The sequence below is a fragment of the Schistocerca piceifrons genome, chromosome 1 (genome assembly GCF_021461385.2).
Source record: "Schistocerca piceifrons isolate TAMUIC-IGC-003096 chromosome 1, iqSchPice1.1, whole genome shotgun sequence".
NCBI classification, from domain to species: Eukaryota; Metazoa; Arthropoda; class Insecta; order Orthoptera; family Acrididae; genus Schistocerca; species Schistocerca piceifrons.
In genome coordinates this window covers 598,223,620-598,248,169 of record NC_060138.1, presented here as the reverse complement: position 1 = coordinate 598,248,169, position 24,550 = coordinate 598,223,620, and the positions used below count along the sequence as shown (strand labels likewise).

The 24,550-nt window shown below is 38.5% G+C and overlaps 1 protein-coding gene across 1 annotated transcript in view; it reads right to left on the bottom strand.

Annotated features, from left to right (window-relative positions):
• LOC124755559 (otoferlin-like) overlaps nt 1-24,550 on the bottom strand; it is a 461,140-nt gene that overhangs the window by 185,486 nt on the left and 251,104 nt on the right. The window contains exons 16-21 of the mRNA XM_047249045.1: nt 23,998-24,195; nt 17,479-17,595; nt 12,191-12,343; nt 4,389-4,589; nt 1,160-1,411; nt 903-1,064 (exon numbers count right to left, since the gene is read on the bottom strand). Of these exons, the coding sequence (XP_047105001.1) occupies nt 903-1,064; nt 1,160-1,411; nt 4,389-4,589; nt 12,191-12,343; nt 17,479-17,595; nt 23,998-24,195 (1,083 nt within the window). The remainder of the gene's footprint in view (nt 1-902; nt 1,065-1,159; nt 1,412-4,388; nt 4,590-12,190; nt 12,344-17,478; nt 17,596-23,997; nt 24,196-24,550) is intronic.

The following is a 24,550-nucleotide window of genomic DNA, read 5'->3' as shown; positions in this document are numbered from 1 at the left end:
CTCATTCACAGATAAGCACAACAAAAAGACTGCCAAACAAAGCTTTCAGCCAAACAGGCCTTCATCAGAATTAGACAACGTGCGCACACACACACACACACACACACACACACACACACACACACACACACACACATGTAAATGCAACTCACACACACACACATTTGTGTGTGAGTTAGTTGTGTTTGTGTTTGTGTATGTGTGTGTGTGTGTGTGTGCGTGTGTGTGTGTGCGTGTGTGGGTGGGTGGGTAGGTGAGTGGGTGGGTAGGTGGGTGTGTGTTGCAGTCTTTTTCTTGTGCCTATCTGCAACTCAGCATCTCCACTATATGGTGAGTAGCAACTATCCTTTTCATAATGTTGTCATTATTCTATCCTAAATTTTCCACTGTTGGACACAGATTTCATTTTGAGAACACCAAGTCTTTGTGCCAAGACAAAGGCTACTGGAAGAGCATCACAAAAGAATCAAAAGAAGTAAGAAAACATGAGAATTTCATCAACAGGAATGATGGCTATCAGCTTAGCTTAGTAAATATTGTGAGCTAGTGGTTATGTAATAAGAGTGTACTCATCAGTGGGCAGTATGCAAAGTAGCTCAAGGATGCCCCAAGGAGATTCAATGCAGCACTTGTACAAGGCCCATCCACATTGCTCCATCCACTCCATGCCCCATCAGCCACTGGCTGCACATGACCTGGATCATTCACAGCCAGGGGGGAGGGCTTATAAACACTGGTAAATCCAAAGTATTTGACAGTTTACCAGAAGATGATGAGTATGAAACTCATTGAAACATCATGTATTTTTACACTGACATCCTGCTGGAAAACTGATTAATTTCATCAGCACTATACACAGGAAACTCTACATTAACAAAGACCATAATTTAGTATAACAGTACCTCTAGTAACTCAAATGTTGCTAATAGCTCGCCAGCATGATCAGGGCCTCTCATTAGTTCATACCATTCCAATGAGGGTGGGAAATTAGGCTTAGAGTAAGGTTCATCCACAAGTTTCACATGTGGTCTAGCAACAGTTCTTCCAATAAATTCAGATTTTCCCTGCAAATTTAGAGAATATTTAGCATTGGGTGTGCAGTTATAATTAGTTTTGAGAATTATTTTTCTGATTTTATGATTAAGTCACATTTACATACCACTTTATCCTGGTCAAATATCTCAATAATGATAGAAGGTGGATCATTTTTTATCTCTTCTTTTGTACCAAATACTAATATTTCATCAAAGACAAGAAGCTCATCCCATGTTGGACTGAGAGTTTCATCAATAACTTGAGTCACTTTACAGTATTCTCCAATCACTACTCTTGCAAATGGGTCTGACAGTCCAGATGCATCTGATCCAATTAAAGAGCGAGCTTGATACATATGTGCCCGAAGTTGGAAGGACTGTGGGATAAAAATTCAAATGTCAGTTTTATGCTGATGAGTTTTTTTGTAGCTGATAGTAGCTAAAATAATATTACAAATTATATTCACACCATTAATCAATATCAATAAAAAGTATTATTTCATAAAAGATAATTTATGCATTGAATTAAAATAATCTGACAGTTGTTATATTGGAAAGTTCATGCCTCTGTTATCATTTTCATTCCTGAACTCACTCTGTACAACAAATGTGCACAAGATGCTAAAAAATCCTAGAGACCAGCACTGTTGATCAACACCAGAACACAGGAGCCTGTTGCATGGGCTCTCAATCTCTGAAGTCATGTCGAGTCTACAATAAATACAGTGATTTTGGTAGAACAGCAGTGACAAGGATCTCTTACAATAGTCAGAGCTATTTGAGTAGAAAGCACCGTCACTGGCTGGTCCAGTTTGTAACAGTGCAGCAAAATATCTGTCAGTTTAATCACGAATAACCAGATCATTTGAGAATGCTGAGAAATGACATCACTTGAGCATGGGCACAGAATTGCTTCTATAGACTGCTCAAAGTGTGGAAACTTTGGCCGATGTACCATGAAAGATTTTGAACACAATGATCCTAAAGTCTGGTGTGTCAGAAAGCACATGGAATGCCTCTTGTTGCCATAGTACAGCTCTGGTTTGTGGACTTCAGTCCATATGGGCAGCTGTTTTTTACCAGTAGGACTTGGTCCAGTTGCCAAATGTAAGATACAGAGATCCATTACTAGACAATGTTCACCTATTTCCTAACTGAGAACACACACTTAAAGACACATTTATTTACTGAGAGAATGTGCCAGCTAGTTTCTGTTGAACGAAAGCAAGATTCCAGAATGAGATTTTCACTCTGCAGCAGAGTATGCGCTGATATGAAACTTTGTGGCAGATTAAAACTGTGTGCCTGACCGAGACTCGAACTCGGGACCTTTGCCTTTCGCGGGCAAGTGCTCTACCATCTGAGCTACCGAAGCACGACTCACGACCGGTACTCACAGCTTTACTTCTGCCAATACCTCGTCTCCTACCTTCCAAACTTTACAGAAGCTCTCCTGCGAAAGCAAGATTATTTGATGAATTCTTTTTGTGCAGGGGGCTACCTACTTAGTCCCTGACGTCAACTGAATATTGAGCATACACACAGTGCTATTGAAAGGTATTGCAAGTAGGTAGGATCCTACTTTGGTCAATACCTGTGAGTAGCCTTTGTGCTTTCGATGATCAGCATGGATGATCAGTACTTTTGGTTTTTGTTGAGTCCAATGCATTGAGGAGCTACAGCACTCATCAAAGAAAGAGTATACCCCATATGTTGTCTGTTACATGCCTTCAATTTTCTTACTTGTTAGTGTATTATTTCCATGTGCGTAAACGTTAATGTTGCACAGGTAAAATCTTTCTAAACTACCACCTTTTAACTCATAGAGTACAAGTGCATTACTCATCCTGTACAGGATTTTATGCAACTTTTTCTGCTTCACTCCTGTAAATGCTCTCCTACTTTTAAATTCCATTATATCTGCTACAGTTACATGGGTGTAAAATCAGCACTTTTTACACAATACTATGGATCCTGAAAACACTGTGTACTACAAAAATTTTAAAACATGTGATACCTATTGCAGCAATGATCACTGATACAGAAATCTGTATAGATTTATCAACATGAAATAATCAAACAGGGTCACACAGTACAAAGAACAGTATTTCTTCCTTCTGTTACTTCCTCTAGATACTTACTGGACATGTGCAGGTGACAAATGAACTGCACATATATGAAGAAAACACATAGAATTTAAAAGATATTTGATTTCCTCCTTTTTAAACATTCTAACTAAGGATAAGATGAGAAGTAGAATAAACTGATTACTTTCGTTTTTGTGACCATGTTTTATTTTAATACGAATCAGTGTTTGTAAATTGTCAATTACAATAGCACCACAGTTGAAATGTCAGTTCTTATTGCAGCCTGATACAGTAACAAACCCAAAAGAAGGTCTCCATATCTGACTGCTGCCGCAAAGGCCTACACGCTTACTACTTGTAACTTCTTTAAAATGTGATGGGCTCTGTGGCACTAAACAACAGTGACCAACAGAGAAAAAGTGAGAGAAGTCTTCTACAGGAAAAGATTTCTGGATACCAATTGTATAACTTTGTCATGCACAGGATATTGCTGTCAACTTTGGCACTCAAGTCTGGTGACATCTGATATATAAATGGTGTAACAAATAATAAAAACATTTTAATAATAAAATCTGCTGTAGCTACCAGTCATGTACATGTACCACTTCATAGTTCACATGTGAATTTTGTGCTTGGTTTGGCCACTAGATGCCACCATGCCTGTTAATACAACAGCAGTTGCACTTGCAGCCTGTCAGATATGCCTCCTATTGGAACTAATGTCTGTATAGGTCAGAGGTCAAGGATCCACCAGCCACTCATGTGTTGCTAATTGTATTGTACCCTGTCTTCCATGTGTGTGTACTGTTTGAGCAATAAGTTTCAGTATTCTTCAATTAGAACAAATTCAAATCATACCTTTCTAACTCATTTTACTCCATACCACAACTTCATAACTAGTGATACCATACAGAACTGTGTGTGATTTATACTGAAATATTAAATGAGGAATTTATTTAATTTTTTTATAATTGTGGTACAAATAGGTCTAAGATCAACAACATGTTTTGCCTGCCACTGAAATGCTTGGAAGATGTATCCAGAACACTGACTTTGTAATATACTGTCTCATTCCACATAATAATCCATTACTGTGTGTCATGATTCTTGGAACAACTGACAACTAAAACAGTTACCGTAAACTGACATATCAGAGAAATTACCCCACTTTAAGAGTTAGTCTGAAGATGTGAGGTGGCATTTCTAAGTACTAGATCCACTTTGGACAACCTTAGGACTTAAAAATAGGAAGTAATAACCCACTTACATATTTCTCTAAATAATGTATGACAGACGGTGGGAGTGCTCTTGGTCTCTCAGCATTTCGAATTTCATGTGATATTTCATAGCCTTTTGGAAGCCCATTGAAACAATTTTTCTTGTGCTTAAGAATTCCCAACCACATATACATCTGCAATTTTGATTGAATAGCCCATCCACTAGGACCAACACCCTTCTTTCCAGGGAGCTGGAAAAACAAACAAGGTTTTGAAATAAATATATTTAACTTCATTAATGGAGATGTCATTAAGAATATAATATTAAAAATATTAGCACATAGCAGATACACACATTATTGATTCACATGTCTCTCTACATTACTTCTTTACTGTGTGTAATTTCTTTACAGTATGATGGGTCTCACATCATTACAGGAAATGAGGAATTCATAATTAAATGCAGTATATTTCTTGTTGTTTTCTATCACAATTCTAAGTAGAGTCTAAACTTTGTCTTGTGCTCTGTGACAAGTATGGGTACAAGCAGCAAAAAAAGCGATCTGTGTCTAGCATTTATACTGAGTATATGGTGTGTTTCATCAGGTAGGTTACAAGATATTAAAAGTTAATATTAACAAAATCCAAATCCCAAGCAAAAGTTCCAGCACCAGCAAGAAGAATCCATCTGAATATTAATCCTTACACATACTAAAATCCACAAGTGTGGTGTATGGTGGGCAAGCAAATGGAACATCAACATACATGGTCAAAACAGATCGGTGGGATAAAGTGATCCTTGCCTCTTTATTGGTGGATCAGAACCTGCACTTCTGCCTATGATTCTTAGTGCTGGAGGCACTTGTGATGAAATTGATGTGTAAGATCCTTCATCAAATGCTCACGCTAGTGCCTGAGAGTGTTATTAAACTATGCATGTGTCCTTACTGTGGGTAATGAATTTTCTGTTCTGAGAAACAGTCACAGTCAGGACACATTCATTCTAGCACAAAAGGATTGTATGCAGCACAGTGAACTGCAATACAGCAGTTAACAATGACTACTATGCTGCTGCTACTGTGCAAAATTTTCATTTGATTGCCAGTGGCTGGACAGAAAACAATAGTTGTCCGAAGTCTTAGCACACTTCAGTTTTCTTCTGCTTATGTTCAATGCTTCTGTAATAATTATCAGACTTTTTTTTAAGAAAGGGAGAGAGAGAGAGAGAGAGAGAGAGAGAGAGAGAGAGAGAGAGAAGATGCAACATTTGTCTGCAAAATGACATAGGCTATGAAACCAAATTAGAACTATTATTTCAAAAGTATTGGCAATTGTGAAAATGTAGAGCAGATTGACCACTTAATTTAGTCTCTATAGTTGATTAATCATTTTCAAGGAACAATAATACAAATTGTTATACAAACCATTTCACTTGTAGACCAGTTTAGGTTTTGAAATACCCTTACTATTTTTTACTGTACGGTTGCCTAGTAAGTGATTCACTCACTTTGTTTTAACAATAGTACTGAGCAGGAATTTTTGGATAACTATGTTAGTAACAATGAAATATTATAATGTTGTGATACTGGTAAGCCTTTGCTTGGGCACTGATAGAAACTGATTGCTATACTGAGTGGGTGAAGCAAGCTCCCTCCAGCACAAAGAGTGTCCAAGAAATAGGAGTAATGCAAAGAAAGTAATGAATATTAATATGTTTCATGTAATCATAAGTGATAGTAGGCACTGAAGTTATTTGCTGCGGAAAAATCATGCAAGACTTTGAATTCAGGATTCTTGCTAATAACTTCTACAATGCTACAGTCCTTGATCTTGGCTACTGTCCGTAGTTTCCACAGTGGTCACAGGCAAAACACTACCAACACAAAGCTTTTATTTGTAACAATTTAGAAGAAGGAGCCGAAAGCAGGTGTAGATCCAGGGGGGGGGGGGGGGGGGGAGGGGGGGGGGGGGAGTGTCTTGGTGAGGGTGGAGGTTATGTCCCATGTCCCTAAAAAGACACTTCAGTAGAAGTGTTTACATTTTTACATTTATCAATCTCTAAAATTTTACAGGTAATTTTCATAGAATTTTCCATATGGAAGCTAAGAGTCTCGAAAATGCTAAAGAATACAATAAATTACAAGATAAATTTAATACAGGATATTTACCGGGTAATACTGTGAACAAATTATTATTATGTTAGGAAAGTACTGATGTAAACAAATTGGGCTCTATTATCATTATTTTAAAACTTATTAACGGAGACATCTGATGTTTTTGAGGTACAAAGAGATGTTAGACAGGGAGATTATCTGTGGCCTATTTTGCTCCATTGTGTCTTTGGAAAGGTGATACAAGAATGGCAAGAAGGACTCAAAAAATGTGGAATAAATGATCAGCTGCAGATGGGCTATAAGAAGAATTTTTAGAATTTAGTATTTAACTAGTGATGGATGATCTCAAGGCATGCATGGTCAAATATCTGTTGTCAAAGGTAAGATATTCTTTAGGATAAATCCAGACACCCCATGACTAAAGTCTGCAGCACTCCAAAACATTCTGAAATAATTACTCACAAGACACACACACTGTCATAACAAAAGAAACTATTGGAAAAACTAGCCTGGGACTTTTCATAGATTTAACAATCTTACATCAAAACATACCAAGCAATAAAAAATAAAGCTCCAGACTTTGAACTGCACTGTAGTTTGCATCACTGGGCAATGGTTTAGAGACCCAGAAATCCAACATGTAGCATTATTGTTGTATGAAATGATAGGCTCTTACTCTAGGTCCACTTCAGAAAGTGGGGGATCATACCCTTATATCAGAAAGAACACAATTTAAATCAAGATGTGACCTTAGCACAGTCAGTGAACACAAACACAAAGAAATATTAGCTATTGAACTAGCAGGACTTTATATCACCAAGAAATTAAATTTTGTTCATATCAATCACCCAGTGGAAATTGACACTTTTTCCAATAAATTAACAGAAGTTCGAGGTCAAGTCTCAAGTATAAAAGTCAACATAATTTTGTGTGGAGACAAACATAAACACATATCATAATTGAAACTAGTAGCACCATCACCCTCATAAAAACAACCTTAAAAATTTTGGTATGTCGCTGTTGGTCAATAGTGCAATGGGGCTGCATTAGTAAATGACCATGTAGCCACAAATACAGACAGGGAAAAGTTTGGTGTAACTGTAAAAGATCTTGGTCTTTCAGACCATTTCTGTCGAACAATAACAGTAAAATCAGGTATGAAAAAAGAAACCTAAACTTCAGGCATACAAAAAACATTTGTCAAAAATCAAAATTCAAGATTTCTCAAGAAAACTAGCAAATTGTATTTGTGATGAAGTGTACAATGTCATTTCAAAATTTTCTAACAAGGAGCGGGTGCCTAATCATAGTCGCTGAATTCGTCCAAATTCATGCAACATGTGGGGCATGAAAGTGCCCCAAGTGGGAACTTCAGATGGCTAAGCGTTTAGGAAATGAAAGGAATTTTGACACGGATCCGTCACCATGTGCAACTTATCAATTGTCCCTGTGACAATATGTTCAGAAAATGGTGTCTGGCTCAGCAGTAAGAGAACGAATTGGTATTGAAAGGGGTGCGGATTCGACTCCCCCCCATCGGCAAATATTTTTGTGCTCTTTGGCAATGCGTACAATACTGACATCACAACTAACCCGCATTTCATCCTATGCCTATACTTTTTGTGCTTTTATAAATTAATAAAATAATCTATATAATGTTGCACTTAATGGTGATGTCAGCAGTGTATGCACTACCAAGGAGCACAAAAATATTTGCCTTCGGGAAGAGTCAAACCTGCGACCCTTTCAAAATGAATCTGATCTCTTACCACTGATTCAAACATCCCTTCCTAATCACAATCTCAAAGATACAATTGATAAGTAGTACCATAAATTTGGATGAATTTGGCAATGATAAGTAGGCGTCCTCTCCATGTAAGTTCTTGACATTATTTAAACAGAATTTTGAAAAAAAAAAAAAAAACTTCCAAAATTACCAACATCAGTATCAATCTCTCACAAAAACAGCTGGCTAACAGCTGGTATTAAGAAATCCTCCCAAGTCCCTACATATGCCAGTTCCTTGAAAAAGAGTCATAATGAGCCAATATTCCTAAATTTCTATTACAGGTACAAAGAGTATTATGATGAATTGCTGACTGATGCAAAAAAAAAGTTGTTTATTGAGAAAATAACACACAATTCAGAAAACAAATGCAAAACAGTGTGTACAGTCTTTAAAAAGGAAACAGGGAGAGACAAAAAAAGGCATAATAACAAAATGATAAGGGTGTGGCATAAAATAATAGGCCTTAATGATCCACACCACTTATCAAACTATGTGAATTATTACTTTTCAAGCAGCCTACAGAGAAATTACAACAAAAACTCCCAAAAAAATTTATCCCCTGTAAATAATTGTGCACTAAGAACAATGATGTTACTACTAAGTCAGTAAAACTGTACAAAACATAAAAAACAAAATGTCAGTAGTCTTAGATGAAATACCAAGGTATGTGCTGAAACAATGCAAGCTCCTTTAAGAAGCATAATAAATGAATAACACACATTTGAGAAATTTCCAGATAAGAGTTGTACCTCTGCTAAAGAAAAGTGATGCAGAAGACATAGAAAACTATTGGCCCATTTTCCCTGTTGTCACCATTCTCAAAAATAAGAAACGCAATTATGAGAGGCAAATTAATGTATAAATATAACCTTTTAAGTGAATCACTGTTTGGTTGCTGAAGTGGTAGAACATAGTTCACAAAAGCTGTACTTGATGCTCTTGAAAAATATTAAAGTGTCACAGGAATTTTTTTAGATCTTTCTGAGGCTTTTGGTACTGTTAGCTGTGAGATTCTACTAAATAAGCTAGAAGCATTAGGAGTAAGAGATGTAGATAATGACTGGTTCCAAATATACCTTACAGATAGGATACAAAGAATACAGATAACATATACCAGTACTCAAATAAGTCCAAAATTTTAATAAAATGCTTAGATTAAAAATACATAAATATCAAGGAGTTCCTCAGGGCAGCGTCTTTGGGCCACTACTGTTCCTGGTATACATCCATGATTTTCTCAGTAGCATTAGTCAAGAGGCAACATTTCTCCTTGGCGATGACAGCAATATTATAATCACTGGGAAAACAACAGCGCTCTTTGCAGAGAAAGCAAATGACACCAACAAAGAAGTTTACAATTGGTCAATATGCAATAAAGTGACAATTAATATGAAGAAAACAAATTATATGTATTTCAGGTCAAAGAGGGAAAATGGCATTATTAAATAAATATAATAAACACAAAATATAATAAACACAGAATTTCTATGAATGAATATTTATTATCAGTTGCAATGATGTGAACACAAAATGATACTTGCAAACAGAATGTCATTAGTATGTTCTGCCATCAGTGTGTAACAACCAGTGTCTTTTAGTTACATACTGTTCATATGTACACTCAGTTCTTAGCTGTGGAATTCTTTTCTGGGGAACAAATGTAAACAATATGAACACAGTTTTCAAATTATAGAAAAGTGTCATAAGAATAATAGTGACAAACAGTAGTCAAGAACATTGTAAAGACCTGTTCAAAATACCAGGGATTTTAACTATACCACATGAGTTGATTACTCAATCAGTTGTACACATGAAAAATAACATTGATAATTACTGCACACACATCTCTGTGCTTGACCATAGAGCACTAGCCAGACTGAACTTATATGTTCTGGTAAGAATAGAAATAAAACTCAAAACAGCATTTTCTGCCAATGAATAAAACTGTACAACAAACTGCCCAAGGAGACTGGAGGGATAACTAAAACACACTCCTTTAAAAAAGGTAGCCAAAAAGTATCTGTTAAGCAATCCATTTAAACATTGAAGGAGGTAAATAATACAGAGTACAGGTTCGGTAAAAAATGTAGTATATACAAACAATAAAAATGATAATAAAACATTATTATTTCAAATAACACTGTCACACTATGTTATTTCCTTCTTTTTTTCTTTTTCAGGGCAAGCTTACTCTCAAAGATACGCAATGGATAATGCTAACACCTTATTCTCTTGGTGAGTTGAACATCTCACGCACTTTAGGGGGATGCTGACTCAGTTTTCCAGTTTGTCAAGTGGAAAGTTGCAGAACACAAAATGAAAACCAGACATCATCGCTATGATCCTGATAATATGTTCAGTGTTAATTATGAAACAATGGGTGTATTGTATGTGTAGTGTTTGCAGTGTCTGAGAGTGAGAAATTAATGAAAAGTGTAGCACTACCCTTTTACATAATTAAATAACTTGCTTGAAAAACAGAAATGTGCAATAGGGAAAAAGCAAATGAAGTAGAACTGTTTTAAACAGACTGGCACTGTATGCATAAGGATGGAGATTCCATCCTTATCAGGCCATCCTGATTTGAGTTTCCATGGTTTCCCTAAATTACTTCAGGCAAATGCTGTGATGGTTCCTACTCTAAGGCTATGTCCAACTACCTGTCCTATCCTTGTCAGACAGATGTGTGAATATGTCAGTGCCTGTATATATGTATTATGTTATTTTTGTTGTTTGTAAATGGTAATATCAAGCCATGTCCTTATAAAAGTGATATACAGATGGACAAAACTACCTTACTTGTTTGTGCTAACAGTCATGCAATACTGCCACGAGACTTTGCAATTGCAACAAGAAAAATCAGCACTTGGAAGAAAACTGCATAAAAAAACAGCAAATATAAATATACTCCAAATTTCAGTAACAGATCATCTCCCCTTAAGCAAAGTCACAGCATTATGTTACAAGAATGAAGCCAGATTGTTAATATGAAGCAGACCGCCTGGATTAAGACATGCGAAATAGAAGACATGGAAAAGAGAAAGGAAAATACAATGAAAAATGCTGGAGCCAATGGAACACAATGGTAATTACACAAACAGAAATAACGAAGATCTACATGAGACAGCCGGCCGCTGTGTAGTGGTCAGTCTGGAACCATGCTGCTACTACAGTCGCAGGTTCTAATCCTGCCTCGGGCAGGGATGTGTGTGATGTCCTTAGTTTAATTAGGTTTAAGTCTAGGGGACTGATGACCTCAGATGTTAATTCCCATAGTGCTTAGAACCATTTGAACCATTTTTTTACATGAGACAAATGAACAATTAAATGTAAAATTCAGAAAACGTAAAGTAGAATGATGTTTTTTGGTCATCTGTTTTCACTGAATGAAAACAACGTATGCCCAGTGAATTTTTAAACATATCAACAGGGGAAGTCTCTCTGGAGTGGACCTAACACGTCAGTAATGATATGGAATCAAAATTGAATAAAATGAAATTCTGAAATATGTTCCAAAAAACGGTTTTTGATTCCCATCTCCAGAGAAAACAAAAAAGAGAGCTGGAACAAAGTGGTCATAAGTTTAGAAACAACAGCTCTCTGATCGAATGAAAAATTGTTTGAAAAACTGGAAGTTAAATTAGCAGTGGTTATTACCTAGGTAGGCGATCTATACCATAGTATGCACAATGTCAGTAAAAAATTATATATAATTAAAACTGTAGGCATCTGCAGTATATTAAAAGGGCGTGTGGCTGCTATGGTAAGATGTTGAGGTGGGGGGCGGAGGGGGAAGCAGGCAATAACAAACTATGACTTCCCACTCCTTGCAGAGGAGGATCCGCACCTGAAAGTTTCCAGGTACTGTATTACATATAACTACGACTTCTTTAACAGTTATTTCATGCTGATATTTGACGAAAAGACATGCTGTCAGTAAATGAATCACCCTGAGAAAAAGTGTTTGAACTTTGCCGCAGTCGCGTCCACATTCTTCATCGACGATGGAATGGATCAAGTTTCGTGACTGAATCCTTTGGTACGCAATCCTCTTGCCTCCACTAATAATCCAGACGAAAATATCAGGCATTGAATGCTGCGGCTGTAAAAATAAAATCTGATGAAATTGGTTACAACAGAGTAAATACACATTAACTAGAATAACTGAAGCACCGGTAACATCAACTGGGACAACTTTGCCACTTTTTTCCCTTCTTTCAATTGCTATGTTAACTAATAGGTCTATGTACGAAAACGAAACCATCAGTAACTCTTCTTTCACCGTTTGCAGAAATATGGCAAGTTAAGAAAATATTTATACGAGGTGCATTCAAGTTCTAAGGCCTCCGATTTTTTTTTCTCCGGACTGGAAAGAGATAGAAACATGCGCATCGTTTTAAAATGAGGCCACGTTCATTGTCAATACGTCCCAGAGAGGGCAGCACCATATGGCAGATGGAATTTTACCACCAGCAGCGAGAATGAGAACTGTTTTAAATACTTAAAATGGCGGCGTTTTCCTTACTTGAACAGCATGCAATCATTCGGTTTCTGAATTTGTGTGGTGTGAAACCAATTGAAATTCATCGACAGTTGAAGGAGACATGTGGTGATGGAGTTATGGATGTGTTGAAAGTGCGTTCGTGGGTGTGACAGTTTAATGAAGGCAGAACATCATGTGATAACAAACCGAAACAACCTCGGGCTCGCACTAGCCGGTCTGACGACATGATCGAGGAAGTGGAGAGAATTGTTTTGGGGGATCGCCGAATGACTGTTGAACAGATCGCCTCCAGAGTTGGCATTTCTGTGGGTTCTGTGCACACAATCCTGCATGACGACCTGAAAATGCGAAAAGTGTCATCCAGATGAGTGCCACGAATGCTGACGGACGACCACATGGCTGCCCGTGTGGCATGTTGCCGAGCAATGTTGACGCGCAATGCCAGCATGAATGGGACTTTTTTTATCGTCGGTTGTGACAATGGATGAGATGTGGATGCCATTTTTCAATCCAGAAACAAAGCGTCAGTCAGCTCAATGGAAGCACACAGATTCACCGCCACCAAAAAAATTTCGGGTAACCGCCAGTGCTGAAAAAATGATGGTGTCCATGTTCTGGGACAGCCAGGGCGTAATCTTTACCCATTGCGTTCCAAAGGGCACTACGGTAACAGGTGCAACCTACGAAAATGTTTTGAAGAACAAATTCCTTCCTGCACTGCAACAAAAACGTTCGGGAAGGGCTGCGCGTGTGCTGTTTCACCAAGACAACGCACCCGCACATCGAGCTAACGTTACGCAACAGTTTCTTCGTGATAACAACTTTGAAGTGATTCCTCATGCTCCCTACTCACCTGACCTGGCTCCTAGTGACCTTTGGCTTTTTCCAACAATGAAAGACACTCTCCGTGGCCGCACATTCACCAGCCGTGCTGCTATTGCCTCAGCGATTTTCCAGTGGTCAAAACAGACTCCTAAACAAGCCTTCTCCGCTGCCATGGAATTATGGCGTCAACGTTGTGAAAAATGTGTACGTCTGCAGGGCGATTACGTCGAGAAGTAACGCCAGTTTCATCGATTTCGGGTGAGTAGTTAAAAAAAAAAAAAAAAAAAAAATCGGAGGCCTTAGTACTTGAATGCACCTCGTACATCAGAAAAGTGCAAACAACAATGGCAAAGTTACTTCAGAAATGGGGCATCTTTACCAACGGTGTTGGGCGAGGAAAAATGCCAAAAAATTAAGAGTGAAAAGATTATTTAAATTATGAAAACTTTTTGTAGGAAATACATATTACAGTAGATGTAAGTATTCAAAACATTAAAACCAGTGTCACACATTTCAAAGAAAATTCTTAAATTTTTATCAGAAAATGTAAAATTTCCCATATTCCATTGTAAGAGGAGTTAATTTAATGAATTACAGGGAAGCATAGTGTATTTGGGAAATAAAAACGTTTCTCTCTGTCAGTTGTTCTAAGATATGTAATTACGAAACGGAAACTCGACGTATCCGTCTGCACATAACCCACAAAAACTCGTTGTGCTCTCTTCTTCCTCATCACTAATCAACGCAGTCTGCAGTCATCATGTTTTGAATGGAAGCATTTTACATCTCGTTTCCCACTGCTTATTTCCTTACCACTGTGGAGGTAGAAAGTAGCAGATTAATATCATCATAGCTTTCGCAGAACTACTTACGGTCTCTTAGCTTATTCCTAAAGCGTCTTGGTATTTTGAAAAACAAAACGAAAAACACAAGATCTGAACAATAGCGGAAAAATGTAAGAAATTTACGAAAGTCTACGTTGACAAAGTTGTACGGTAACGTTTTCATCAAGCTTCATGGTACAATAAATTATACGTCTCAAAGTCACTCGTGCGTCTCATAGCTTTGTTACAGCATGTACACTGTTAACAGCGCAGTATGTTAGCGCCAGCTGAATGTTTTGTTTCTTTTGTGATTTCGTGTGTTTACGTGTGGTTTCCGGCTGCTGTGGAACGGTGTATTGACGTGTATCTGGTAGTGAGCGAAATTCAGGAGCAAGGGCCTACAATTAGCGCTACTCAGATCGCTGTGCATGAAGGGTGAAATGATATCCGGAAACAATCTATAATCGTCGTATTGAACGTACTGAAGATTTTTTTGCAGATCTAAAAAGAAACCAGGAATAATACAAATTTCGCACAAGTTCATAAAATGACAAGAAAACCTTGTAGTATTTCCGAACCTACGGTATACCGTATTAACAGGGTAGTAACACCGGCTGACTCTCTAATGTTAAGATGTGTATTCACCCTCCAAGAAAGGGATATAAATAAAAACGGAAATTAGAAGATTTTGGCAAAATATTAGAGCGTCTACCTGTGATTTGATACTATGACGGAGGAGAGTATCAGACGGCTAGGAAAATGCAGAGGGATCTCTGTGAAAAAACTAATTATTCTGGCTCAGAGACTTCCGTTCTTTGTCTTCTCCGTTCACTTGGTTTCCGAGTCAGGAAGTATAGTGATAGATACAAAATTTTAATGGAATGCCGAGACATTGCAGCAGCAAGGAAGAAGCTTTGTGTAATATGCACTTGCTGCATGCTGATGACAATATACTTGTAGTACACCTCGATAAAACTTGGGTTTCACAAAATTACACGCAAAAATTATTTTCCTCGACTTCAACGGAAATGTTGACATGAAAGAACCTACAGTGACTTTTGTGTAGCTATATGGGCGATTTGGGTGATGGATGCAATGACGAAGGATTAGTAACCAAAAATGTTTCAGGAAGTAGGAAAGGCTGCTTTCTGTCGTACTGAGGCGAGCCGTCGGAATTAAAATCCTGGCGGCGGCATAATCGGGCGCTGTTGAGCACGGGTCCTCGTAAATTAAATTCGTTCATACGTGACACAATACAATAATGATGTCTCAGATGTTATCAATTTTAATGTCGTGGATTTCGTAACAACTTTCTCGCTGGCGGTTTCTACAAGGTCCAACGACGACATTTCTCGTTACACAGGCAGAACAGTTTCAGACCTCTTCAGATATTTTATTTTTTATCTCGGAATACTTTAATGTTTTCACATAAAATATGTAGCACATGCATCGATAAACTTCAAGAATGTTCATATATTATTTTCAGTCCAAATATGTTTGTGATTCTATTTTTCCACAGTCTGAAGTAATAAAATGCTTTTCTTCAAAATTTCTTGTAGTGTTTATTTTTACTTTTTTTCGTAGCAGCTAAGAAGAATTTTCTTTTGGAAAATACTCCATTATAGCAATAGAGATGCCTAACTTTTTCGAAATTTCTACTAATATTTGAAACAAACATTAATTGGTAATACTGTAGGACTATGGGATAAGCTTGAGGTGCCTATTTTCGTGGCGAAAGCTATCCTGATATTATTTAACCTAAAAGCAAGCTAAAATTTAATACAAAAATAATTCTGAAAGATAAATATATGCATTATTAAGTCAAAAAAGTAGTTTTTACACGATATGAAAGGGCAGGGAGTGACACTAAGTTTTAGACTACAGGTATAAAAAAATAATTTGCCCAACACGAAAACAAAAACATCGATTCGTTCTGTAAACACATAACAATGCAAAAAACACGCAAAATGGTAATTATCGAATGTCTTGTGCGTGCGATTCAGGAAATTAGCAGAACACCATAATTATGTAGTTGCTTTAAAAAACTGGCAAAGTTGTCCCACATTGCACATCAGACCCAATAGACAATATCGCTACGAAACAATGAAAGCCAGATTGTAGACATGCTGAGCAAAGAAACTGGCAGTCATGATCTATTTATTCAGTCTGATGAGATGAGGGCCATAAGGGCCTCTCTTACATCGGACCAGGAACAACACATTTCAAAAAATTTTACAAAACATTCTCAATTACGTACCTCTCTGAAATTATTACAGGAACAATTATAATTAGCAATGCAAATAACAACAGTGAATAATTCTAAGAATAAGAATAATATTGATAACCTTAACGTTTAGTACCAACAGAAACGGAAGGTATAATGAAAGAGAAGAAGACTGAATTGTCAAAGACAACGTCGGAGGTTCGAGTCCTCCCTCGGGCATGGGTATGAGTGTTGTCCTTAGAATAAGTTAGTTTTATGTTAGATTAAGTAGTGTGTAAGCTTAGGAACCGATGACTTAAGCAGTTTGGTCTCATAAGATCTTACCACAAATTTACATTTTTTTTCTTTTTTTTTAATAGAGCACTCCGCACTACGGGGGAAGGAAAAGTTGTGGTGGAGGAGGGTTGACCAGAGTGAGCTGCAGATAAGTGTATGCAGAAGAAATCTATTATAATAAAATGTTGACCATTAGCCATCTTTTGAAGTCTGGAAGGAATTTAATTTCTCTTTTAATCCGACGAAGAACGTTCAGAGTCCGGTTCCTGTGCAGAAAATAACTTTTGAGAAGATTGTTGTGTTATGTAGTGGTTTTATTTTGTTGAGAACGAGTATTTCTGCTGTGCTTTTCAGGTATAGTGTAAGAGTTGGAGATAAATAAGAGGGAGTGCAACGGTCGAGAAGAACAAACACAGGATATGATAGATAGTATTGTGCTTGTCGGCACATGGCCACGACAGTTTTTTGTAGTTCGTAAAGTTTCGTCAGTGCTTCTACATCCGAACTGCAATTTCCATTAGTCGTGAATTGCCGTGATTATACGAAAATTTACACTAGGTTTAACTTGTTTCGCTGGTACTTACATCTTCCACAAGGAACTTGAGCTTCTGTAAATATGTGTGAGCAGTTTTGTATCTTTCCTTAAGGGAGTTTTTTGTGACCAAGGCCTTGAGATTCCTTGACATGACACCTATGTGTTCCTGGAAAAGAGTAGTCGTAATGTAAGAGAACAATGACTATAATCAGAAATGAACTGTGTAATTAGAAAACTAAAAGATGAATAAAATTTATGAGTGTCGGTTAAGTAGGGGAAAGTGGCCCAAAACGACATACAATAAAGTTAATTGTCTTTCACGGCTCATATTTGCCTATTAAAATGATATAAATACAATTTTAAATTTCACTGGGATTTCTACAGTAGCATATGCATAAGGAATTCAGTATAAAATAATTCGTTTTGCTATGAATTCATAATTTCAAAAACGTTGTCAACGTGTCATTCTGGGCTACACGGTGGGGCAAAATGACACACCTTTTCTCTTAGCAGGATAATTTCTCAATTTTTACTAATAAATTGCTAGCATATGCACAAATTATAGCATAAACATATATTATAGTTTAATTAAGTCTTAGAAATGTAATCCTACCAAATTAAGGATATGCATTAGTAAAATGTACCAAAATGTACTGCAATTTGTTTCCGGGAATTCAGAATCTTACAAATCACATTTAAAATTTGAAGAGTATTCAACTGATGGATGATATTTTCAATTCAATTCGTTAGAAAAAAAATATGTTATTGCCACAACTCACGCACAAACTTTTTTGTACGCTTGGGAAGTCCAGAACAAACAGCACAGATCCATTTTGAACAGCTCATACAGTTTCTTTTGATCACCTGTATAAATCACAACAGTAAATACAAGCTGCGTCCTCTTCTTCATCAGTACTGACGTTTATGTCTGCTACTTCTTCATCTGGGGGGAGGGGCGAGAGGGAAACCCTGGCCAAATGTCGCTTCACTGTAGCCCGGTTTGATTTTCTCAGCTTCTTTTCCTTTTCCCTTTTCTGGAGCTACTTTTCCTTCAGAACTTGCAGATATGGTGTTGCAGTGAGCTCCTGGCAGCCTTCACCAGCTCTGCGTTCCTTAGGCATACCGGAACTGAAGAAGTTTGAGAAATCTCGTGGAGGATTGTCTCTGCACTCTCTGTGACTGACTCATTGATGCCATGAATGGAGTCTAGTGAAGCAGGGGGTACAACCCGTCGGCTGTGACCAATGACGTCAGAATTGGCCAGATAGCATTTATTACACAGATGAAAGAGCTGACAAGACTGTTCAGAAACAAAGGAATACGAAAGACGAAAAATATAGTTGACATATATATTAACGCAAGTAGTATTTTTACGTTAAGGATATCGCGTGTTTGTATCGTAATATTTCTGTGGAAAATGAAGGGGAAAAATGGATGGAAATATTGGTAGCACAGAATACCTCACGTCACATGTATATGGGTTGTATCTCGAACCTAATTCGAACTGTATTGGTTAACTGCAGTATGGGATACAAGTTTAGCGTAGGTCGATTTCTTCGCTTTCGTTAGCATTAATATCCTGTTGTTCAGTTGAACTATATAGGTCAACTGAAGCACGGGATACAAATTTTACATGCGTTGTTTCTTTCTCCTCCGCAACCACTAACAGTCTATTCTTACGTAGATAGTAGTACTACCGATGGCAGAAGGAGCTACGTACATAATATCTGTATCCCATACTTCAGTTGACCTATACATATGTACACTGCTAACGAAAACGTGGAAATGGACGCACGTTACATTTGCAACCTGTATCTCATTTGAACTACGCGAAGAGGCAATAAGACGACACATATACAATTTGTATCCCGTACTTCACTATGAGGTACGGTTTTTTTTTCACCTTCGATGCTAATAATATCGACTGAGAGTTATGGTTTTCATCACAGCAGTGACAATAGTATCCCACTCTTTGGTTGAGCTATATAGCTATACACAACATTTGTATCCTGCTCTCAAGTTGACATATATAGGTAAATCTCATCAATGTTGCATCTGTCGTTCTTTTCGAATAGGTAGTGTCAGTATAAAGGTCAGTTGAAGGACAGGATGCAAATTTTGTGTCGGGAGTTTCGCCGTTAATATTCCTAGTACAGATTCGACAAAATCATACTGATATTAGTGCTGGGAAACGAAAGAAGAACGACAGCTGTGACGTACTGGAGTACACGAAAACACGTAATAGTGTAATACAACAACGAAATACGTCAAAATAGTCAAATGCAGTAACAGAAAAAAATGGAAAACTGAACTTACAACGTGGGAACTTCTAGAGAGAACCGAAGCTCGCCTAGAAAGACATCAACAAAATCACATTCCCACATACACAACAAACCAAACATTACGAAAACACACACACATACACACACACTGACCCCCCCCCCCCCCTACCATCCTAATGTGAAATTAGCTAACGTATTTCGGACGGTACATTTGCCCAACACGTTTAACAAAACATTTAAAAGGGGAATTTGTTTGGGGATTACTACGCCTCCATGAATATTCGTCCAAGTGACTTTGAAGTTAAAAAAAAAATGGCTCTGAGCACTATGGGACTTAAAATCTATGGTCATCAATCCCCTAGAACTTAGAACTACTTAAACCTAACTAACCTAAGGACATCACACAACTCCTAGTCATCACGAGGCAGAGAAAATCCCTGACCCCGCCGGGAACCCGGGCGCGGGAAGCGAGAACGCTACCGCACGACCACGAGCTGCGGACGACTTTGAAGTGTTCGAAGTGTCGAAATCCGGCGCTTCCCCTGCCCTACAAGAGATTTCACAGCTGACCAATAACCCTCTATGCTATTTGTGCAAGCCCCTGTGGATAATGATCTGAACTCAATATTGTGATTAACTACGAGATGCTGATAACCCCTCTCCCTTAAATCCCTATATGAAGAAAAACCATCTGAAATTGTAATGGAACCCTCTGCAATGTGATCTTCAATTAGCTTTCATAATGTATCTGTCGGCGAGCTTAGATTTTTCGAACCACGTCCCTCGTCTAATGGACCGCCACAACCGATCTCTGCTGCAGCGCCATACGAATAAGTCGTGAGTACGGCGACGAGATACACTTGTGGGGCGCATATGTTCGCCGCACTCACGACATCGAACATACTCGGCAACGAGACCACATATTTGTAAAAAACAAATCGTGGTAAACATGTCTACGCCCATAGCCTCTCTCAATTCATCCAGGTTCATCGGAACAGATAAATCCATAACTACAAACGAAAATGAGATAATAAAAGTTGTCCTAAAATTAGAAAATAATAGTCCAAATTACCTCAATATCACTAAGATTGAAAGTAAGTACGGAATGAATTGCAAACAACCAATTATTTAAATAAATGCACACGAAGAATATTGTGAGCAATATGTAGCGATCTCTTTTAAAATCACACTCAATTATTTTAATGTACAACGATAGCGCTTATCCGGAACACAGAACTGTTGTATTATTTGTGGCTGAAAGTGGAGACATTATTATCTATGAGTAATGTATGACGTCATTGGTCAAAGCCGACGGGTTGCATCCCTTGCTTCACTAGATCCCACGAATGAAAGAAAGCTCAGTTGTTGATAAGGTGAATTGATCTATTATAGGAGGTAGCTGGTCTGTTGTTCTACTGGGTGCATACAAATGTTCCGGAAATATATCTGGATTAAATGGAAATACTCCAGAAACATTTTTTGGAGTTTCTGCTAGCAAACAGGCTTCGTGGAAAAAGCTTGGCAATTTGGTAAACTGAAACTACTCTTCCTAGGTTCACTTCCTCACTTCCTTGTTGAAGTATGTGTCAAGTGGTTTCAAAGAATGTCAAGTCTAGGGGCTGAAGCCTATGGGTGCAATGTGGCGGAAGACACAACAAAACAGTCCCCATTTTATTGGCCAGTTCAAGGGCATGTATGCTCTTATGGCTACTATGGCCATCTATTATTGGCAGTATTTTTTCTTCTTTCGTTGGCTTCACTGTGGAAATGAAGTGTTGCAGCCATTCCACGAATAATTCTGCAGTCATGTAACCAGTTTCATTGTACAGACGCAGGGTGCTCAGTGGGAGCTTCATCGTAAAGCTTTGGATTCAGCTACTTTTGAGAAATATTAATGCAGGTGGAAAGTACTGTCCACTGGAACTGCAACACGCTACGACAGTCACATGAATTCGACGCTCAGAAACTCGCTATAGCACCAAACTTTTGTTTTTTCTTTTGCAGCAAAAATTCTACTGTTTTCTTATGTATGGGTACATTTAGTACAGTAGTTTAGTCCTTTTAAATACTATTGTGTTGAGTAGGCATACAGTAAAAGTTGTCCTTCCTACAAACTCGCCGCGCGGGATTAGCCGAGCGGTCCAGGGCGCTGCAGTCATGGACTGTGCGGCTTGTCCCGGCGGAGGTTCGAGTCCTCCCTCGGGCATGGGTGTGTGTGTTTGTCCTTAGGATACTTTAGGTTAAGTAGTGTGTAAGCTTAGGGACTGATGACCTTAGCAGTTAAGTCCCATAAGATTTCACACACAATTGAACAATCCTACAAACTGCATCGACGTAACGTTTCTTTCATTGTCGTTGAAGGTAGGCGAAATGCTACGCAGGCAGCAGAACTGTACGGAGAGCGATATCCTGACAAGAACCACCTTCCCGACGGATGTTTTCTCGTCTTGTTGCGAGGGGTTCAGGAAACGGGAAGTTTCAAACCACGACAACGCAATCGTCGTAGCACAAGCACAGACAAAGCTGCCGAAGTTACTGTTCTCGCTTCCGTTGCTATGGAATCTACACGGGAGCACACGACAGCTTGAACACGAGGTTGGCATCGTATTCTTACACGTCACCGGTTCCATCCTTACCACGTACACCTACGTCAAGAATTGCATGAGAATGATTTCCAGAATCGTGTACAGTTCTGTCAGTGGACACAGCAGCAAATCATCGCCAAGCCGAACTTCTTCTCCAATGTTCTATTTACCAATGTATGTTCCTTCTCAAACAAAGGACAGGTAAATACAAGGAACATGCATTATTGGTCCAGCGACAACCCACGATGGCTTAGACAGGTGGAACACCAGCGTCAATGGAGAGTTAACGTCTGGTGTGGGATGTTTGGTACTACAATTGTTGGCCCTTATTTCATCAATGGTAGTCTAAAAGGCACAGCGTATGCCAACTTCCTCAGACGAATTCTTCCTCCTCTTCTGGATGAAGTGCCGCTAAGAACCAGTATGCTTATGTTGTATCAACACGATGGATGTCCAACACATAATGCTTTTCGTGCACGTCGTGTTCTGAACTGAAGGTATCCTGCCAGATGGATTGGTCGAGGATGAACAGTTACTTGGCCTGCTAGGTCTCATGATTTAAATCCTCTGGACTTTTTTCTTTGGGGATGCATTAAAGACGTTGTCTATCGCGATATTCCAACAACTCCAGAGGACATGCAGGAACTTATTGTGCTTGGTAGTAATTCTCTTCAGCAAGCAACACTGTAAGCAGTAAATAATTCTTTCATTCAACGAGTGCACCAGTGTATTGGTGACCAGGTCACCACTTTGAACACCTTTGAATGTTCTACTCCTGGGCAATAGTACAGGAGAGTCAAAGTCACTTTTGTGTTATATTTTTACTTGTTTTCATTTGTTTTCTGACACCTGCAGCAAGTGGACGAGTTGTGATGCCTGGTTCAAAGTCAATGTTGTGTTATGTAATTAATGACGCTGAGTTTCAGTGGATGGTATACTGTGATACATTTTTGAATAGATCTGTACGAGAGGAAATGAATTACCGAATAAAAAATACAGGGTCCCATTTAAAAAAGTCATACTACTGTTCACATCTTTGTAAAAAACAAAGCTACAACGAAGGCAATCATGCTGATTGATGTCGCCCAGACAGATAAAGAATATTTGCTTGAAACATTTTGTAATTTGCATCTGGACAAACAGTTATTTAGGGTAGTGAAGATAAAGGGGACACCCTATATAGTAAAATTAGATCAGACGTCATTATTACCATATTATTACTATTATTATTATTGCTATGATTGGTAGTTGCCGCAGTTGTACAAATTTGTGAATAATCATGACTGTTTACAACAGATGCTGTTGGATACTTTCAACTTTATATGACTTAAAGAATTTGTGGACATACAAAATGTATACTCATGAGTCGCCAGTTCTAGAGGCAGTTACACGCTACCGAGAACGTGACTCCTAGGGGTGACTAGCTTTTTGTCCCTTGTGTATGTTATCGTGAAAACAACTAGGCATGTTTTATGTGTCTCAAGAATTTCGGTCCCAGAAATTGTTGCTCTACAAAAATTCAGTAAAGAAAGTAACGCATTTGTCACACATACGATGAGTTAGCTGGTGCACACAGTTACCCTGCAGTGGAGAGAATCAAGGGATTCATCATTGTTGTGCTGTTATAGTACGACCTTCACTGCCATCATCAGTGAACTACGACATATGACTAGAGAGGCGGGAAGGCCGGCTGCTACGTACGACGTCTCGCTGGCAGAGCTTGATGCGCTCCTTGTCGAGCTTGGTCTTGCCCATGCCGGCGGTGGCGCTGTTGCTGCGCGCGATGGACACGTATCTGGCGCACGCGGCCGACAGCTCCTCCAGCACGGCGCGCAGCCGCCGCTCTGCCGCGCCGTCCTCCTGCTCCGTCAGCAGCTGCACCTCGGACAGGCCTTCTTCCTGGGAACACAGGCGGCGCTAGTGCGGCCCGACCCCTTTCTAATTATAAAGCTTGCAGAAGAATAAACCAACTTCTATTGCCTTTATAGACTTTTTTTTCTTTATTGAGTTTCGATTCCTCTCGAAGGGGGCGGGCTGGCAGCAGCTTAGTATGCCGCTCTTCAGCCTACAGACTTTGTTTTAAAGAGATGAAGATAATAAATAATAAAAACAGGCGATAAAATCGGAGACTTAAATGGAACTTAAAACATAGAACAAAGGGATGATGATGCTAATAAAATACATATGAAGCAGACAGGTAATATGATACACAGACAATTAAAAAAACACGGCGACAGTCTGGTTTATGTTCGCA